Below are 19,051 nucleotides of genomic sequence, written 5' to 3' on the forward strand. Positions count from 1 at the left end.
TCTCTCTCTACACTACGGTTCTGGAATTTTCTCGAACTGCCGTAGCAACAGAAACCGTCCTTGAGCTTCTGATTGGACTGCACGATTGTTTGTTTTGCCAGCGATTGGTTTCTGTATTACAGTAAGTATTGTTTGATGACCGACTTGTATTTTTGACTGAGATTTTAACATATATTTATGAATTAGTGTCAAGACCTAAATAGACAATGGTTCGTGTCATTCTGTGCCATTATAGTGTAACCATACACATGGACTTTTCTAAAACGTAACTCAATACAATTTCATACAAGTTATGTCATTAGGAACTCATCAGCTCTATAAATGAATATGCATTTAATGTGACACGACAGAGGGGCATGTGCAAACAGGAATTTGAGTTAATCTCCATCATTCGTCGCTGTTAACAGATGGAAACTTGCTTGGTAAACATCTGCTACCAGCTGCTGTGACAGCGGTCTTGGAGGCAAAATGGAATACACACTGTTAACTAACCACTTTTACCCACCTTGTATTCATTAGCAACCCATATCCAGCAGGTTTCCTACAACACCACCATTTAAATAAAGAATACATTCCTGATTTAAAGCCAACCTGAACACCTCTGCAAAGATGTAATTTGATCAGCAGAAATAGGCGATACCAGTTATCTGGCATGCACAATTAAAAAAATGACCTAAATACTGAAACGTGATGTTTGAGAACCAGAATGACCATATGAGGCGTGTCTAAAGATACACTGTTGTGTTCTGCCAGAGTGTAAGTTGACTAAATAGATTTAAATTCCCTTTTGGTTTTGGTTTAGCTCTATCTGATGTTTTGTGAAAGCAGTGGTATGGCACTTTTCTGCTTATAAGGATGTACACACTGTACAGAAAGTACTTTGTCAAGTCACCATTTCCTATGAGAAAATTGTCATGGCAGGAGAAAAGAAAACACTCACAAACAGATAATGTAACAGCTGTTCATAATTCTAACACACTGCCAGGGCCACTCAACATTATCCTTCTGACAGAACACAATATAATTGTTCTCCTCTTCCTTGTTCATTTGTTGAGTAACTATAAGATTCTAAGGAAAGGGCTGTAGGTATGCATGACTAACTGCCTGCATGATGACAATGCATGTGATACAGAAAAACAGTGATACATAACATTTTGGCGATGTGTACCTGGAGTAAAGGGACTTTGGCAAGATAATTAGAATTAAACCAGTGATTTGCCTTCCCATTTTCTAGCTTCAGCCATTATTTTAGACAACAGTGGCACTGTGACCTAAATTCAATTAAAGCTCAGATGGGGTCTGTAGCCTTCTGGGGTTCTATTTTGGGGTCATAGATATGATACAACAGGGAGAGTCCTAATTTATGTATTTGGGTCACAGCTTTCCCTTAACACCACCCCTCCAGCTGCACCCTGTCATATGACACCGAACCCGTGATGCACTACACCAGCCAGTGCTTTCCAACAGAGTTCAGAGGAATGTGTTTGTGCATGTCTGTTGTACTTTGCCCTGCCTCTTGCTTGGAATAATTATGCACTGCCTCAAAGTGTTCCAGGAAGAAACAATCTTTCAAGCAAGCTATGGCCTATATTTGAGTGTTGTGTAAGCATCATCACGTGAAATAAAACTGTCGTCTGTGGTTTGTTGCAACAAACTTGACTTATTTTTGTGAATTTCAATGACCCAACAATACCTGTGAATGGATCAAAAGTAGAGAGGCTTATAATGTTTATTTAACTCTTATCAGTTAATGGACTTTGATTAGTTTAATGTGCCATTTTGGGTGGGACGTTCAGTTCCACGTCGAAAGGTTTCATAACAAACTATCACACAAGTTTCATCAGAGCTTCATTGAATAGTTTGGTAAACACATTCTTTCTCTTGTTGACATCAAGGTGACTGAAATATCATCCTACCTAAATCAGAATAAACGTGTTTCTCATGATAATTTGTTATTTCCTTTATACCTACAGAATGGATCTGGTGAAACACACAGGCGGCTGCCACTGTGGGGTTGTAAGATTTGAAGTCCTAAATTCCCCAGACCTCCATGTTTTCCAATGCAAGTAAGGAAAATAAATCTTATATTGTCATGTAATTTGAAATAAACACTGTGTATTGGACAAAAACTAGACTGTCCAAGACATTTATTATTTTAAAAATGAATGGGTAAAAAATATTTGTTTTGCTAAATAAAAACAAATTAATCCCAATACCTGTCATGTTAAAGAGATTTCAAACAACATGTGTCGCTTGCACACTTTATAGCAAGTTAATACATACTGAATTAGGTCTGTTTTTCTTCAGCTGTAGCATTTGCACAAAGAAACAAAACCATCATTTCATTGTTCCAAAGAATCACTTCACACTCTTACAGGTAACTCAAGCTGAATATTTAATTATGTTTGAAATCAGAAGAACATTTTAAAGTAAATTAATTTTGTTTTCCTTGACAGGGGTCAGATTATCTGATCAAATACACGTTTAACACTCACGTTGCTAAACACACCTTCTGTAAGACTTGTGGAGTTCAAAGTTTCTACACTCCATGCTCCAACCCTGACGGCTACGGTATGATCGCTAACAGTTGTTACCTAACATCCTGCTGTGTTTACTCCAGTCAACTCAGCCCAAAACAAATCCTTTTATTTCAGATATTTGTAAAAAACAGAACCTTTATGTTCCCAATAAGAGATAAATGTTCAATACCAAGTTTCCAGATTATATAAGAAAACTTCTCCTAAAATCTATACAGTAGATTCAAAATATCTTTGTTAAAAACCAATTACATAATACAGAGACACACAGAACTAATTTAGGTGACATGGGGAAGATAAAAAAAAAAGTTTGATTAAATGATCTACAATGTTGCCTTTTGAGCTCAATATGGCAAAAATAACACAAGGATGCAACAACATTTAAAATACTGCCTCACCTATTATATTTAACTTGCTATTTTTTTCCTTCTCAGAGCATTATTTCAAAAAAATTGTTTTTAAAGAATTAAGCCCGAGCATCAGAAAAGATTCCCTTGAATACAATTTGAAATTCAACATCATATATTTCACATAACAGGCCTATTATTAGATTTGTTATTGGTTACCAAGACTATCCTCCACACACTGTAGGTCCAGGCTCCACAGTGACTGTATGACAAAGGGAGCCTTGTGACTCTCTTCACCTCCAGCACACCCTATTCTGACTCAGCCCCATGGTGTTATATAATGGGCGTAGGCTGTTTTTGTCATATGTAAATAACGTTGCTGTTGTTGTTTATTCCCCAGGCGTTGCTCCACACTGTCTGGATCCAGGTACTGTCCGCAGCGTCACAGTGGAGACGTTTTGTGGGGAGAAGTGGGAAGAAAGCATGCAAGCTCATAAGAGCATCAGAGATATGTCTAAACCTGAAGCAGACGCACAGATGAAAAACACACAATGACAACACTGTGATTTAAGAATCAAGCTTATTTTAATCATCAATATCAAAAAATGTTTTAGATTATTTTTTAATAATCTTTGACATAAGATTACAAAACTGTATCCGTAGTGTTGCTTTTATACAGTGTAATGACAATAAAGATTTTTGAGAAACGAAAAGTCAGCATTATCTATGGGAAGGGCTTACGATAAAACGCTGAGTCTTCTGTGAAAAAGTAAAGTACTGATAACTCTTTTTTTTTTACAGTGAGCAAAACAGCTCATCTGATTTGTAAACCCTTATTCACTCTTCACCACAGTTATCTAGTAGATAGACAGCAGGAAAACAAAGTAACAGTCAGTGCATCAGTTTATCTCATAACTCAATAGATCTTCAGGTTCTTTGGACCTTGTGGGATCATTTGGAACGTGTTGATGAACATGTATCGAGACATGGTGATGTAGAGGTAACGAAACCACAGGAGCTGGGTGCGGTGGCAATACATGGCATCCTGAAAGGAGAAGAGGGTTGAACTTGTTAGTGAGTACAAAGTAATCCATTACATTTTATATTGGATCACAATTAACACCCAATCGTGGTCCAAATATATCTGCTACTTACTGTACATGTAATTTTTATATACATATATATATTGCTTGATGTTAAGTTACAAAGAATAATCGATCAAAGGGAAAACAATTTGATGAATTGTTAGTTAATTTCTTATGCAAAAATATTAGACATGCCGTTATCGGCATATCAAATATGAAGAGATAAAAAAGACGTTTAAAGGCATCACCTTGGACTTTAAGAAACGATTAATCCTGACATTTTATAGACCAAGAAATCAATAGATGAATCTAGACAATGAAAATAATCATGCAATTATTTGATGCTCAACCACTTACTTTTTTTATTTAAAACCGTATCTCCACTTTTGCCTATTCAGCACAGACACTGCATACAGCTTCGTTTAAATGTGCTAAACACATGTGACCTCTAATAGGAGACAGTGACACGCCTTTCCAACAAACAGTGCATTGTGAAGCTTACTTTGGCTTGCCTGTAGCCCTGTGAGCCGAGGAAACAGCGGAGGCTGCAGGGCAGCAGCCAGCTGAAGGGAAGCTCCAGGAAAGAAATGTACTTCCTGAAGAGGCCAACGGTCACCAGGGAGAGCAAACGGCAGTCTGGGAGGACATACAGAGACACAGTTAGTTATCAGTATGTTATATCAACTAGGACATTCTCTCAGGCTGTTCTGTTTCAGGTCTTCTCTATAGAGAAGCAACCTGATGTTACAACAAACAATTATTCTTTATTACACTCAGGCTGTTCTGAAAAAATCTCGGGAAAAATTAGAAAAACTGTCACTGTCAAGTTGCTAAAAAGGAAATTATATTAGAGAGCACATAGTCAACATGGTGAGTTTTCCAGCTATAACATGCAGGTTGTTCCCTTTCCTCTTGTGTGTTATGTAGGTTTTTGTGCATGAAAATGTTCTGCAAATGCTACATCTTTCTCTCCCACAACTGAAACGCCTCAATTGGACTCCTTTACTTCCGTAACATAATGACAACACTATGTAACACTCACGCTTCTATTGGTTAGATCTCCAAAACATTGTAAGTGATAGGCTAAGGGGCGGAGCATCTCTAAGCAGTGGACCAATCATAACAGAGCTGGCCAGCTAACCAATCTTTTTGAACATTAAAGCATGTAAACATGTCACATTAGAGGCACAAAATATAAATATGAACCTGAAAATAAGCACAATAAGGTGTCTTTAAAGCTGCTGGTGAAGGAGAATTGCTGAACGGCCAGTAAAGAGGCCTTTTGTGAATCAGGCCAGGCCTAATTCACTCCCACAGGCTACAGTATGACCAGTCAAACAGGTGATGTGTGGTATAAATAACCAGCGTGCATGATTAATGACGCTCCTGCTGTTTTTATAAGATAGCTCTCTGAAGGCTTAAAGGGCAAGGCAGACTGAAGATAAAGTGTGTGTTTGCTCTGGCCTAGGGACTGAGTAGATATCCTTCTGCTATTCAACCAGCACAGTGCAACAGTTGAGATTTCATGTACAGTATGATTAACTACTCTGGCCCACTGTGCTGGTTTCTTATCATGCTGTCTGCTCAGACTTTAATGTGGGTGTTCTCTCAGGGCCTTAATGTTTCTCTTGTTAGCAGAGTATTGTCAGTTGAACATGCTGTACCCTCTCTGTCCTGATTATGTTCAAGCGGATACTCGTGATGCCTTTCAATCACGTCTATTTATTTATTTCGTATTCACTGTTACATGTCCAATATGTGTAATATGTAATGTAAAGCGCTTGAAAAAGCACTCTAATAAAAAATGGAATGAATTATCATTATTTATTATTTCACAAAATGTTAGAGGTTAATATCATACTTTTTACTCCACTACCTTGACTCATACTGAGTACTATTACTTTTGATTCTTGAAGTACATCTAGCTGATAATACTTCTGTACTTCTACTTCAGTTACGTTTTTAATTCAGGACTTAATTTTGTTCTCTTAATACCATTATTATTTATACTTTTACTTAAGTAGGTACTTCTAAGTAATATCTAAGTACTGTTTCAATTTCTGCTGCTTGGGATAACTGTCTGGGCTCACACTGCCACCAGCAGACCAAACTCTATAGATGGGAAACAAAAGTCGTGCAACCTTTTAGAACAGAAGAGGGCGCTGTACAATAACAAACACCCAGCCTGAGCAGTTCACAGCCCCTGGACAAGCAGCTACTCATGTCAGGCAGTCTCTATCTTTTAATAAAAATGCTACCTGAAGCCTCATAATAAATACAACTTTTGTAAAGGCTTTTGTACCAAATTGTATTGCCTTTTGCATATCCAACAGCAAGAGAAGAAGTGGTTCCTTACTCAAGAATTTTCAGTTTAATATGTTATATAACTTATAGCATAACACAGCAATGGGTATATGACTGATCCCTCCTAAAACTGTTTCAGATTGAGTTTATCCTAGTAGGGAGTTAGTTTGAGTTTTGTAGGAAAGGATTACCAGGTCAGTTACCATAACAGAAAAAGCTTTCCAAATGAGGATTTAGGAATTAACGCAAGGGAAACCTTACTGGTTTATTTTCTGAAAATTGACTAGTAAATGCAACCAGGTACTTCTTTGGACACACATTTTCAAATGTTTAAACCCTCTTAAAGGTTTTCTTTGTGTCCCACTTACCATTGGCTACTTGTCCAGTGGAAGCCAGATAGCTGTAAATGGAGGGAAGAGCCGTGTTACAGGTTAAAAATATTGAAGAGGCAAACATCGTTGTCAAAGAGATGATAAGTAAATGGCAATGGTGTGATGTTCCTACCTGCCAATCGATAACCAAGATGAGAGCTTTCTTAACACTGATTGCAACACAAATGAGTCAAATGTCAAAATGTGTGAGCCTACAGAGGCAGTAAGCATATACTTGTGTGTGTGTGTGTGTGTGTGTGTGTGTGTGTGTGTGTGTGTGTGTGTGTGTGTGTGTGTGTGTGTGTGTGTGTGTGTGTGTGTGTGTGTGTGTGTGTGTGTGTGTGTGTGTGTGTGTGTGTGTGTGTGTGTGTGTGTTTCAGGTCAATTTGTATTGAAAGTTGGAGGGTTATTTTTTCCCTAGGGACATTTTAATTTCCTGTTCCTCTGTGAAATCTACTTCAAGTCTTTCACATTTGCATTTCAAGAGCAACTATAGGGGCAGCTCATCCCAAAATCAAAAATATATATTTTCCTCCTACCTGTAGTTCTGTTTATCAATCTTATAATGTTATGGAGTAAGTTGTACAGTTTTGAAGATATCAGATGTATGTATGTCTGCTTTTTCTCAAATAAAGTCCATTATATCGGAGAAAATGATGGCACTCGGTTTGTGGTGCTCAAAACGCCAAAAGAAATACATTTAATAAACTCAACCGCTTTGTCTCTTTCCATAAATCATGATCTGGTAACTCAAGATACAGAGCATTTTATCGTAGGAACTATTAATTACTCCTGAGGGGTGATATGGTTGCTGGTTGTAGTTTAGCAGAAAGAAAATAGTTCCTACATAAAACTGCTCTAGATATGTGGATTATCTTTGGTAACTGGCTGATGATTATGGAAATAGACAATGACTTCTATTGTATTGCAGAGAAGGCAGACATCTCTACGACAAATATCACCAACACAAAGCAACTCACACCAATCTATATTGATAAAAAGAACTAACATTATGAAACCATTTATTGAATTGTCCCTTTAACACGTTGAAACTCAACAACAAACCAATGAGATTTAAAATACTGCAAAGCTAGTGCACAGCCCTTCTGGGTTTGGGGCCCTTATGGGAATCATGAGATGCAACATTTGGAGAGCTCACATCTTATCAACAGTTGAGGGCCGGCTCAGAGAGGACTAACAGGCAAGACAATTAAGGCCTCAGTGCACTATGGGAACAGGAGTGTACATTTTCCAGTGAAAAACATTTTTTTTTTTTTTTTTAAACCAACAGTCTGATGCAACGTGCTTGGTTGGCCTCTCCAAACCAGAGCTGCCCTCCCACCTCACCACTTCAGGGACAGGATTTACTGCTGCTCTCTGGGAGCATAGCCCAGTGCCTCTGAGGACTGTGTTTGGATGGCCTCTCAGCTATGTAACAGCCCTATTCTAAAACACATGATGTGTGTGTGCAGGGAAATATTTGGAAAGATGTTTGTTAATGTGGCTCTCAATGTTCTGCACTTTCCTGGACAATGTTTTATGACCGTGGAGTTGGCTGTGGTTACCATGCATAAGGCACATCAAACCAATCTGGATGGTGTCTTTAGGTTGGCATCTTTTTTTAAAAGTCAGTACCTTACAGCTTTATGGATGGCTGTGTGATTGGCATGGCCGCTCACTCCGCTCCCATCGAAGGTCAGCACCTGAAACAACAAAATGTCTCACTGTGTGTGGTTGCAAATCCAGCATCTGGGTATCTAAAAGTGAATTTAAATAAACGGAGGCAAAAGATTTTTCTTGGGTTTCTGCGTCTTGACTTTGGAGCTGTTTGGCAGCTGACAACTGATATTTAAAGCCTTTTTCTGTGTGCATGCTTCCACACAAGAGGAAGCAAGAAACAATCAGGTCAAAGGGAAAGAAAAAGTGCTTGACTAAAGACTTGGCATTTGCTATGTTCAGGCGTATTCTACCATGACTATGTCGTTGCAATCAAGCATCAGTTCACAAGTAGACTTTGTTTTTATCCCTCATGACCTTTATATAGACAATCAAGAGATTGCCGTGGTTTAAGACCAAGGAAACACGTAATTCAGTTTAAGAGCGAACCACATTTTACTCATGATGCTTTTCTCTGTTTTTTCTGCATACATTCTTTAGAGAACTCATGATTCTCAAGCCTACTTTTTGATCAAGAGGAATTCTTTCTGCAGAGCCTGACAGGATGGGAGGTAACGGTATGTTTGTTTGTCCTCTTTGATAAGAAGAAGAGATCAGCGACTGCAGCATAAAACAACGCAGCTGTATTTGATAAACTTGACTTAAGAACTTTTTTTTGTCATGGCTGCTGTACTTTTCGTTTGTCAGAATTTTACTATTTTTGTAGTGGAATAACAATTCTTTGATTTCTAAATTAGCCACATTCCCATGAGTTAATAGTACGGAACTACACTGCGGCAGATAAGCATCTATGTAAATAACAAGTTGAATCCAAACTTTCAACTGCAGCAGAGGCCATTTCCTCTCATTTTCAGGGAGGCTCAAAATAAAGTCTAAGCTGGACAAAAAGAGACGCAGTCTGACAGGAATACTATGCAGACCACAAGGAAAATGGGACAATGAGCTTGTGACATGAGGCGCGAAGACATATGGTTAAAACTTAAGAAATCAATACATGGATTTTGTACGCAAAAGGGCAGGGAAATGGTTTGTTGACAGGAAAGACAACTGCTAAGAAAGGAAAGAATTCAGCGCGAGGCTGAGCATACCATGTTGAAGGAGTGCTCTCTCATGTGCTTCACAATTAAAGAAGAGACCAGGGAGACGCTCCATTCTGCTTTGGGATCATCTGGGAGTTTTCTGGAGGGTGAAAAAAAGGACGTAGTTATCTTCCAAGGGATATTACTGATAAACAGGAGTGCATTGTGTCTGCGATGTAACCTTGCGTAAATTCTACACAACATAAGCATGCTTGGTGTTTCTCAGGCGCCTACTTTTTTACGAGTTTTGGGAATTCCAGGGGGTTAGGGGTCAGACGACCCTCAGCATCATGTTCATCTGAAACTACAGCCTGAAGACAACACATTACATACACATCACTTGGCCAACCCAAGTTTGTGACTTACTCTACATGCAGATACAAATAATACCTCTCAATTGAAAGAATAAAAAAAGTTTTTTTTTTGCAGTTGTTCAATGCCACTGATGAACTCAATAGAAACCAGCCACCATAATAAAGAATAAATGTAGTAGAACCAGTTTGTCCACCAGATATGATTCCTCTGATTTCTGTTGTTTAAAACACAAACAGACAACAAAGTAATGACGGTTTGAAAACCATGGGGGTCTCGGTCTGATGAGATAAGCAGAAAGATCAGTGACATGATGTGTTGCTGAACAATTTAATTGAACAGGTCCTTCCATTTCAAATACTTTGATGTTAAGATAGATCATCTGCTATCCTGGAAAGACCACATTTAAGCTGTCTGGAAAAGGACAAAACAAAGACTTTTCTACAGTATTGTACATTTCTGTTTACATCTTGGAATTTTACACCAAAAGAAAATCTGCTCAAAGATTGTAGGCCATTCGTTCGTTCCACGATTTAGACTGAATAATTATTTTGTGCACCGGTCAATCCTAAAAATAAATATGGAATTCAATCCCAGATCAAATGGTCATTAAAGGGGCTTGGTAACATGTTGTAAGACTTGATCTGACAATAGTGTAACATCCTAGGGCTGCTCAATTAATCGTATTTTAATGGCAATTACGATTTTGGCTTGCAACGATTATGAAAAGAAAATAATCGAAATAAAACGGTTATTTATTTTATTTTTTAATACATTTTTTTATTGGTTTTTCAGTTGAATTATACTTAAAGTTCAGGGTAATGAGCTGTTAAAAACATACTGTTCAATCTTTTTTCAATAAATGGATGTTTTCAAAGTAAATGGATATTTTTTTTTAATAATCTTCATATCAATTATTGACCCAAATAATCGAGATTATGATTTTTGCCATAATCGAGCAGCCCTATAACATCCTCACATGGGGTGGCACATGGATGGTGTGACAGTGCATGTATATGTACGTTTTTTAAAGTGGGGGTAGGTGTGTGTGTGTGTGTGGGGGGGGGGGGGGGTCATAAACAGTTTCTTCCCTCCCCTCCGTTGCTAACAATGAGCCGGGACAGTTGGGCTGGTCGGGGGAAGTGATGGATTAGAGCACTGATCTATTGGTGGCCAGTGATGTGAGGGTCAGGCTACGGTGTAAAGAGGTGGAGGGTTGGGGGGGAGGCTATGTCATGGGGAGCAGGGGTGGGAGGAGGGGTTCAAAGATAGTTTAAAACTGTCCGTCATCGAGTGAATGCACTGCTGACATATCATAATGATTGTGTGGGATGGCACAGGGAAATTGATTCAAACTTCTCTAAAATGTTCAAGGCCCCTAATGTAATAAAAGGTAATAAAACAGCAATTTGGGAGGATTTGACAAAAGTGTATGAATTGTAAAATACCATTCCGAGTTCACAGCTTGGCCACACTCATGCATTTCTTAATGTTGCCCTACATTCTCTCCTGCATTTATTAATTTATTATCTGAGGCATTTAGCAAAGCACAAGCCTGCATGGGGGGGGGGGGGGGGGCGGGGATGAAAAATGAACAAAAGACACGAGACACCTGACCTTTCTCATGCAGGATGCAGGCAGAGTTAGCCTCGCCATGGCAACAGTGCAAAATGTCCTAAAGTAACCTCCCCTGCTCCGCTTTTGTAGCGCTGCATGTGGATGTGTAATTGCTTGCAGGCATCTGTATGTAGTGGTTGAACTTTGGCCGAGTAAGGCGGATTCAGTAGGTGTGTGTGCGTGTGCGTGTGTGAAAGAGGGCTTGGTTAGTCTGGTCACATGGACCACAGGCCTGTGAAACTGCCAGGCTTCTATCCACAAAGTCAGAGAATGTCCTGCTGGGAACCGCTGTGATGCCACTACAAACTGACAATCCACCAACAATCTCACTCTGTAATGAGGCAGTTAATACAGCAACACCAATAGACACACTTTTTTACACAATCATTTATCGTCCCTGGTTTTTTCAATATTAACTCCTTTTGAGATAATAAACTGACTAATTATGTAAGTAGTGTTTAGAAAGAGAGGTTGTTGATAGAAAGAGAAAGCTAATGTGACAACATGTCATGTGTGTTGCCGGCAGCAGGATTGAGTTAAGTAACTGTTTGCCTATTCAGAGAGCCAGTGTGTACTGGTGACAAATGTATCTGGGATAAAAGCACAGCCACTGGTCAGGGGCAAGGCAGGAACATCTCACCACTATTTACTGCACTCTGCCGTGTGCCTTTTGAATTAGCTACAGCTATTACCACGAACGATGAATATTTAAACCTTGTATGGGGATACGGTGTTACTGAAGTCAATACGGCTTTCCTTTCCATAAACGTAATGCTTATGTCTTTGTTTACATCCAAAGAATGATTACCATACATAAAAAAAAAAACGTTTTAAAGTCTGTGATAATATCTCAGTAAATATTTTTTCAAACTTTCTAAGTAAAAGAGAAATAAGTAGAGGAATAAAAGTTTTAAATAAATGTGATGTTTTTTATAGAGTTGGTTCTGTCTGGTTGATAATGTAATGAAGCGTCGAGGTGGTTGGATGTGTGCAGTGAGCAGCTATAATTGAGTCCAGGGAGCAGACAGAGGTCAGGCCAGTGCAAGTGCAGAGGCAGCAGAGCGTGCTCAGATCCAGCTTGATCACAAAGGCCCCAACATGCACTGGGGCCCCAGATACTGTCTACACAGCTGTCCTATTCAGTAAGCATTAAAGGGAAAATCCTATTTTAAAGCAGAATTCACGTGTTATTCCTGTTATTCGATAGCATAGGCTTTAGTTGAGGAAGCAGGTCTTGACATGCTTTCAGTTTACTAATGCACAGATTTTTATGGTACATTTCTGCGTACTTTGCTGTGTTACAGCAACTCGATAAGTGGAATAATGTGAATCCATAGTCAATAATGTGGGTTACATGCATCCTTGTGCATACAAAAACAAAACCCCCTTCATAGAAAAAGAGCCCATAGAGGTCAAATACTCGTTGGGTAACCATTTAGTTTTAACCAAGACATCATTTGAAATTAATTGACTCAATGAGATGGATTTGATTAAAAACTGTAACAACATTTGAACCTAGTCCAAATAAATCGATAGTGACAAGTAGATGCTGACAAAAGGTGCACCTTCCTGGTTTGTGTTCGCATTACAAAAACATAATAACTAGCTTGGCATAAATGGAAAATGCAAATATTTTAAACAACCCATACACTGAGGAGCTGCTCTAGATTTTTCTTTATAGCATTACATACAAATACTATGTCTTGAACTAAGGGGCTAGGAGCTTTAAAACAATAGAGCTCAGTCTTGAAATTGTTAATTCAACTACTGTTAATTAGCATAATCAAACCTCCAATCATCTTAGTATAACTCCAATACATTGTTAAGATGCAAAGGGCTTTGGATTCTATTGAAATTGTGCAGCTTTTTTCTGTTTGTGTAAATATGAAAAAAGGGACAGGTCACCAACTGTTGCGCAACATGTTTTTCTTTCTTTTTGTTTAAAATGACGAGCATAAAAAGCAGGGAGAGGTAAAGTCATGGATGAACTATACTTTGGCAGAAAAGGTTAGGAGCAAAGCCAAAGTGTGGCTTTCAATATGCAGACACATAAAGGAAAAAACAGCTTGGAATGACCTACATTAGCTGTGCTCAGAGCATGGCCAAAATGTATCCCACAGTCCTTGGCAGTTGGCAAACGGACAAGAGGAGGAGAAGGAGGAGGGGTGGTGGAAAAGAGTGGGGGAGCAGAGAGAGAGAGAGAGAGAGAGAGAGAGAGAGAGAGAGAGAGAGAGAGAGAGAGAGAGACAGAGCTTGTTTGGGAGAGAGTGGGGCTCTCAATGTGCTGATTAGGTTTGTGTTTTGAGCAAACAGCAGAATACACAGAAAGGGAAAATGGGCTACTCTCCAGTTCAGCAGAAGTGCAGACAGCACTAAGTTCAAAGTTCAGTGATGCTCTGTGTGCACAGGATGATAAAACTGCATTTAAAATACCACACACACACACACACACACACACACACACACACACACACACACACACACACACACACACACACACACACACACACACACACACACACACACACACACACACACACACACACACACACACACACACACACACACACACACACACACACACACACACACACACACACACACACACACACACACACACACACACACACACACACACACACACACACACACACACACACACACACACACACAATAAATGTTCTCTAGAGCAGACAACCTGGGCAGGCTGCCAGAATACTGCTGTGAGCTCCAGGTTAGTGCTAGAGTTCATGCAGCTCTCTCTTGTTGCGCCAACGTGTAGAGACTGAAATGTGGGCGGCCCAGAGATTCTTAGAAACTCAAAACATTTCAGGGGAAGCTGCAGGGTTGTTCCACAGGAAAAAACTCCCCCTCTTCAACATCACCTTTACCACTTATTTCTCAGTAACTTGACCTTGCCAATAGCTACAGCCAAAGAGACTGGAAGTCTTACAGCTGCATCAACAGCACAACAAAAAAGAAACAAGAAGAATAACGAGTTCCTCGAAGAATTTGGCAAACAAGTGGTCCTGGCTTCGATTTCTGCTTACCGCTTGAATGTAAAACCACTGTGGCTGTGAGTGAAGTCTGTTTTAACTTAGAGGAGTTTACAACCCCGCCATACTAACCAAAGCTGTTTCTGTACATCATCCATGACATTCATTTTTTGTTGTTGTCTGACTTCCTCTCATTTATTTTAGTACTCGGAGATGAATGAGAGCTATCACACTAAAGTTATAATTTATTTTCTGAACTGTTAAGTTCCTGGAAGAAACCTGGAATGGACAACTAGTTTCTTAGAAAACTGTTGGAAAATCCCCTTTCATTCCATAGTCTACAACTGAAACGCAGATATCCTCAAAAGTTTTGCCAGCACAAGAAACCCACAATACAAACAAAAAATACCAACGTTTTCCACTAATATAATCTACCTGTCAACGGCTAAATAATGAAAGACAGATTGGATTTGAGCACCACTAAATTCTTTAATTCAGTAATGAAAAGGAAAAAAGTATAATTAAGTAAATAGACAATTACCTCCCAAAAGTAAATGTGTTCATTAATCCTTTTTACTCAATTGATTAAAAAAACATAAACTCAAAAAATGTATTGCATTTGCTATAATTAAAATTTCAAAAATTGCTTTACTGTATTTTAAAGTGAGGGGCATTTTAATAGATAGATGGATGTCACTTTGGAATTTAAAAGCTTCTTAGAGGGCTCTGTGTCCCAAAGGGAAGACCGATCACCGTCCCTGGGGCCTTCTCATTTATTTCCTTTGACACAGAGGCAGTTATACATAAGGCCACAGGCTAGATCGGCTCTGTTGTGGTGAGAATGGATGGTTGTGATTTGATCTTTTGGTGGGAGGGGGCTGATGGGCTCCCAACAGGCAGACATGCTGAGACCTGACTCCTGAATTAAGGGCAGCAGATATATATTAATATTTTCCTATGTCATTTTTTGAGCCAACAATTAGCTTCAGTTTCAAACCATTGAGGGCTGACACCAATCAACAGTACGATCATGTTCAAAACACATATTTATTTAACAAGTTAACTCAAACTCAGTTTTCTCAACATTGAAAGGAACACAGAAGAAAATGTTTTTAACTTGTAAAACGTTGTGTTGTATGTTTGGTGCATAGGTTTGCTTACTTATGGTCTACTATGGTGATTCTGGAGTCTGGTATCCCCAACACTGCACAGCTGTTGAGAAGTTCTTGTTTACGCTGAGCTCCTTGATTGTAGTAGTTTCCTGTACAATATTTGGAGGACAAATTAGGCTATTGATGTACCATAATGGCTAACATAATTATGTCTAGGAAAAACATTTTACAATGTCATATGTTCTTTACCTGTATTCTGGTCCTCTAATACCATTTAAGTTCGATCTGAATGAAATATACACATGTATCCTAATGCTTCTATGTATCATATCATTTATAAAATACGTTTTTGAAGCGAGATTGCCTTTATATCACTCCAGAAACCCTTGTTGATTTTTAATATAATCAACACCAAATGTGTTATGCCTTTCCTGAAAAAGCTAGTAACTGTTGCCATTTCTGTCACCCACATGTTTCATACAAATGTATGATGTGTTGGCCTTATTAGATATATTCAGTGAACACAAGACTGGCTTTCTTTATTTTACAGTAGTTGAGGGAATTATTAATTCACTCAAAAATCACAAGTTCTTGGATGTATAAGGTTTTATTATGTGAATACAACATAGTAAGACTTTAAATAGAAATTATTTTAAGGTGTATTTTAGAATTCAATGACGAATAATATGGTACAAAAACATTTCTATACCCTTCACATTCAATTTAACGTTTATGTTTAGCAAACTATTATCTATTTAACTCAAATGAGTAAAAGCACGTGATTAAAACTAGCTTCCATTTGTTATCAGCTATCCTGAGGCTATATTAGCATTCCTCCATAACTTTATAATGATGTCATAAAGCTCTTTGTGATACAATAGTGTAGTGAAACCATACCTTCGGATAAACACAGCAAATGAACGCTGGCTTTTAACTCAACGAGACGTATAATCGTTGGCGCGAAGAACATACATTCATCATCCGGATGCGCAGTCACAACCAGAGCTCTGATGTCTGCGCCGACTGTGTCTCTGCTTGTTAACACGTTCATAAAACGATTCAACGACTTCACCAAAGAGCTTCGATGTCGATAGTAAATGCATTTTATCCAAACAAAATAGGATAAAACTATAAAGACAACCGGGTAAACACTCATTATTTTGACCGTTACCGTAAATAATCCGTGTACAGACAAAAGCCTAACATACTAATGGTTCCACGTGTATAAAAACAACAACCTAAAAGCGGAAGGTTTGCTTTATTTAACGTCACCCCATCTTTAGATTATGCAGTAAGCGTCTTAACTAATTGCAACAAAGCAATAGCTGCTCACTTTTAGCCACACAATAATGTGTTTCACTCCTTCGGAGTCACAGTCGCTTTCTCGGTTCATTTGATTATAAACTTCTTAGGATAACGAATAAATAACTATGAAACAGAATACTTTTCTGGCATATTTGAGTAAACGGGACATTGAACGTTTGTAGTCAAATGAGATAAATTAAGCGAAATGTGTATATTTGAAAATTACAAACACCAGGAACGTTACTCTGTTTGAGGGGACGATGTAGCTGTTACACTGCATAATCCTTACAGGTATATAAAAACTAAAGAGTCAAATGTAAAGTGTTTATTAAGAGGACCAGATAATAGTCCACTTACTTTGTAAATAAATATATATATATATATTTACTGTTCACACAACTTTGTTAGGGAATTCCAGAAAGCTGTGGATCTAACCGAGTATAGGCAATTTATATTACCCTGTCGGGACATCGACCGACAAATGCGGCGCAGCCTTCAGTCTGCCCAGTCGTCCACAGCTCACAACCCGCGGATTTACAATCAACAATTGACACATATTTCTGCCCAGGGATACATTTATCTCACACCGATATATTTTCTAAATATGAGGTGAGTACAAATATCTTATATGCAGCGAAGCAACATGCCTAATAAGCAGGCAATTTAAGTCCCCGGTCTACGATGAAAATCTGCCTTGCAAGATGGCGACGTGGTTTGGAATTCAAAGGTGAAATTCAGGCTAAGTTAGCTAGCTAGCGACAACAACAATAACATCCTAGACGCAGGGGTAATGCACTGAAGTGTTTAAGGAACATAATTCGCTTAGGCGGGCGTTTATTATTGTGCGTGCTTTTGGTGCATTTCCGGAAAAGCTCTATGTTGTGGAAACGGACCCATCCCCCAAGATAAGCTACAAATCCAATTGCGTTTATATGACAGTATGGTGTTAACAGCCAACAATAACAACACACAGCAACAGTATTTCCCACTCCCAGGCCGTGTATGAGGGCATGGCGTTCAACATGGCTGCTAGCTTTGCAATTGAAATGATCAGAGACCATCAGAAATGCGTTCTAAAATTAACTGCACCGTGAAACAATAAAAGCATAACGTCATTTTATAACAGGAAACTGCATGCCTCTACTCTCCAAATGCCTTAAACCACTTGGGGACAAAGAAATTAAAAACGGTTTAAAATGACAGATGTAGAGGAACTCCCAGAACTAAATACTGTAGACTTAATGCTCAATTTCTAAAGATATGAGACAGGATTATAGCTACATCTGTAATTTGAAAAAAGTGCCATTACATGATTCACATTATGGATTTCTTTATCCAAGTTGTTACAATAGCAGGGTTAAAGACTGAGAAACAGGATACGGATAGTCCATAGTTACCATGACTGCAACAGCTGATTTTGAAAGTAAGCACAAACATAAACTGCTCAATCACCTGCTTTGTATATAAATAAGATGTTGGGGGATTTAATAAGGAGGATAATGTGATGGGCTTGAACCCATGAGGTATTGTTTTTGTATGTTAATTGGGAGCACACAAACAAATACTGTGTTTGTAAAGGAGCCAGGCCTCATTTGTAAGATGAAACTTAGTGCAGAACATTTGGTTTCCTGTTTTTTAATTGTCAGCCATACTGTTCAATATTTGGTGAACACAAGTTCCTCATTTTTTTTCTCCAGAAATTCAATTTCATATGGTAATCTTTTCAATTGTAATGGATAGGCTAGTTATTTTTGTTCATATGTCAGCATCAATCAGGTTGGACAAAATTCCGAAGGAGTAAATACATTTAAACAAAACAGTGCAGTTCAGTTACAGCCTTAAACGTTGTTGGTGGTTTTAATAGTGTATTGCTAGTGGGTGCTCTTTCAGAGTTTTAATATTTCTAATTGCTCCTCACATTTTGGAATGTATGTCTCTCAAATTTGACAAAATGCTTTTTGTGTAGAAAATATAGGACATACCAACATTGGCTATTTATTTCATGGTGTTGAATGTGTTGTACACAGTTATGTGATTTGTTTAAAGTTTATGGCAAAAAACGAAAACATACACTGCAACCAGTGTTTTTCACAAGACACTAAGGATATTTTTAGTATCCTTTCTGAAATAGTGAAAGTGAATCTCAAATTATGGGACCCACCAAAGTATGTGGCCTGCGGATTGAAATAAAATAACCACCCCGGTTATGGTGGCAACGGTTGTAGCTTTTTCCTCCCAAGTTAGCATCATAATGTCTTGGCATGATGGCCATGCTGTAAATCTTGCAACCCTAGAATAAAAAAGCTAGA

General features: G+C 38.5%; 3 protein-coding genes across 12 annotated transcripts in view; 2 read left to right on the plus strand and 1 right to left on the minus strand.

Moving 5' to 3' along the window:
- Positions 1-164: 164 nt before the first annotated feature.
- Positions 165-3,597, plus strand: cenpv (centromere protein V). 2 transcript variants are annotated; one of them, XM_079651605.1, is made up of 5 exons: positions 165-1,895; positions 1,974-2,066; positions 2,308-2,377; positions 2,457-2,571; positions 3,285-3,597. In XM_079651605.1, the coding sequence occupies exons 2-5, from the start codon at positions 1,975-1,977 to the stop codon at positions 3,437-3,439; spliced, it is 432 nt and encodes a 143-aa protein (XP_079507731.1). In that variant the 5' UTR covers positions 165-1,895; position 1,974; the 3' UTR covers positions 3,440-3,597. The 2 variants fall into 2 exon arrangements, with proteins under 2 accessions (XP_079507731.1, XP_079507730.1); XM_079651604.1 differs by having other exon boundaries at positions 166-1,863.
- Positions 3,448-17,341, minus strand: pigl (phosphatidylinositol glycan anchor biosynthesis, class L). Of its 4 annotated transcripts, none has more exons than XM_079651602.1 (7): positions 17,201-17,341; positions 15,487-15,586; positions 9,410-9,500; positions 8,280-8,347; positions 6,642-6,814; positions 4,472-4,605; positions 3,448-3,929 (listed from the first exon to the last, which is right to left on the minus strand). In XM_079651602.1, exons 1-7 carry the CDS (start codon positions 17,211-17,213, stop codon positions 3,801-3,803), a joined length of 708 nt encoding a protein of 235 aa, XP_079507728.1. In that variant the 5' UTR covers positions 17,214-17,341; the 3' UTR covers positions 3,448-3,800. The 4 variants fall into 4 exon arrangements, with proteins under 4 accessions (XP_079507728.1, XP_079507726.1, XP_079507725.1 ...); XM_079651600.1 differs by lacking the exon at positions 17,201-17,341 and adding an exon at positions 16,335-16,937 and having other exon boundaries at positions 4,482-4,605; XM_079651599.1 differs by lacking the exon at positions 17,201-17,341 and adding an exon at positions 16,335-16,776.
- The window catches only part of ncor1 (nuclear receptor corepressor 1), a 69,722-nt gene continuing 67,891 nt past the window's right edge, over positions 17,221-19,051 (plus strand). For all 6 annotated transcript variants that reach the window (XM_079651573.1, XM_079651575.1, XM_079651576.1 and 3 more), the window contains exon 1: positions 17,221-17,351. The gene's annotated coding sequence lies outside the window, so the exon portion shown is untranslated. The remainder of the gene's footprint in view (positions 17,352-19,051) is intronic.

The sequence above is a fragment of the Notothenia rossii genome, assembly GCF_949606895.1.
Source record: "Notothenia rossii genome assembly, chromosome: 9".
Taxonomy (NCBI): Eukaryota; Metazoa; Chordata; class Actinopteri; order Perciformes; family Nototheniidae; genus Notothenia; species Notothenia rossii.

Excerpts from the sequence above, each read along its gene's own strand:
- cenpv (XM_079651605.1), top strand. The coding sequence starts at position 1,975 with ATGGATCTGGTGAAACACACAGGCGGCTGCCACTGTGGGGTTGTAAGA. Across the intron at positions 2,378-2,456 it reads ATCACTTCACACTCTTACAG|GGGTCAGATTATCTGATCAA; the intron begins GTAACTCAAGCT and ends TTTCCTTGACAG. Across the intron at positions 2,572-3,284 it reads CTCCAACCCTGACGGCTACG|GCGTTGCTCCACACTGTCTG; the intron begins GTATGATCGCTA and ends TTTATTCCCCAG.
- pigl (XM_079651599.1), bottom strand. The coding sequence starts at position 16,593 with ATGAGTGTTTACCCGGTTGTCTTTATAGTTTTATCCTATTTTGTTTGG. Across the intron at positions 8,348-9,409 it reads GAGAGCACTCCTTCAACATG|GTGCTGACCTTCGATGGGAG; the intron begins GTATGCTCAGCC and ends TTGTTGTTTCAG. Across the intron at positions 3,930-4,471 it reads AGGGCTACAGGCAAGCCAAA|GATGCCATGTATTGCCACCG; the intron begins GTAAGCTTCACA and ends TTCTCCTTTCAG.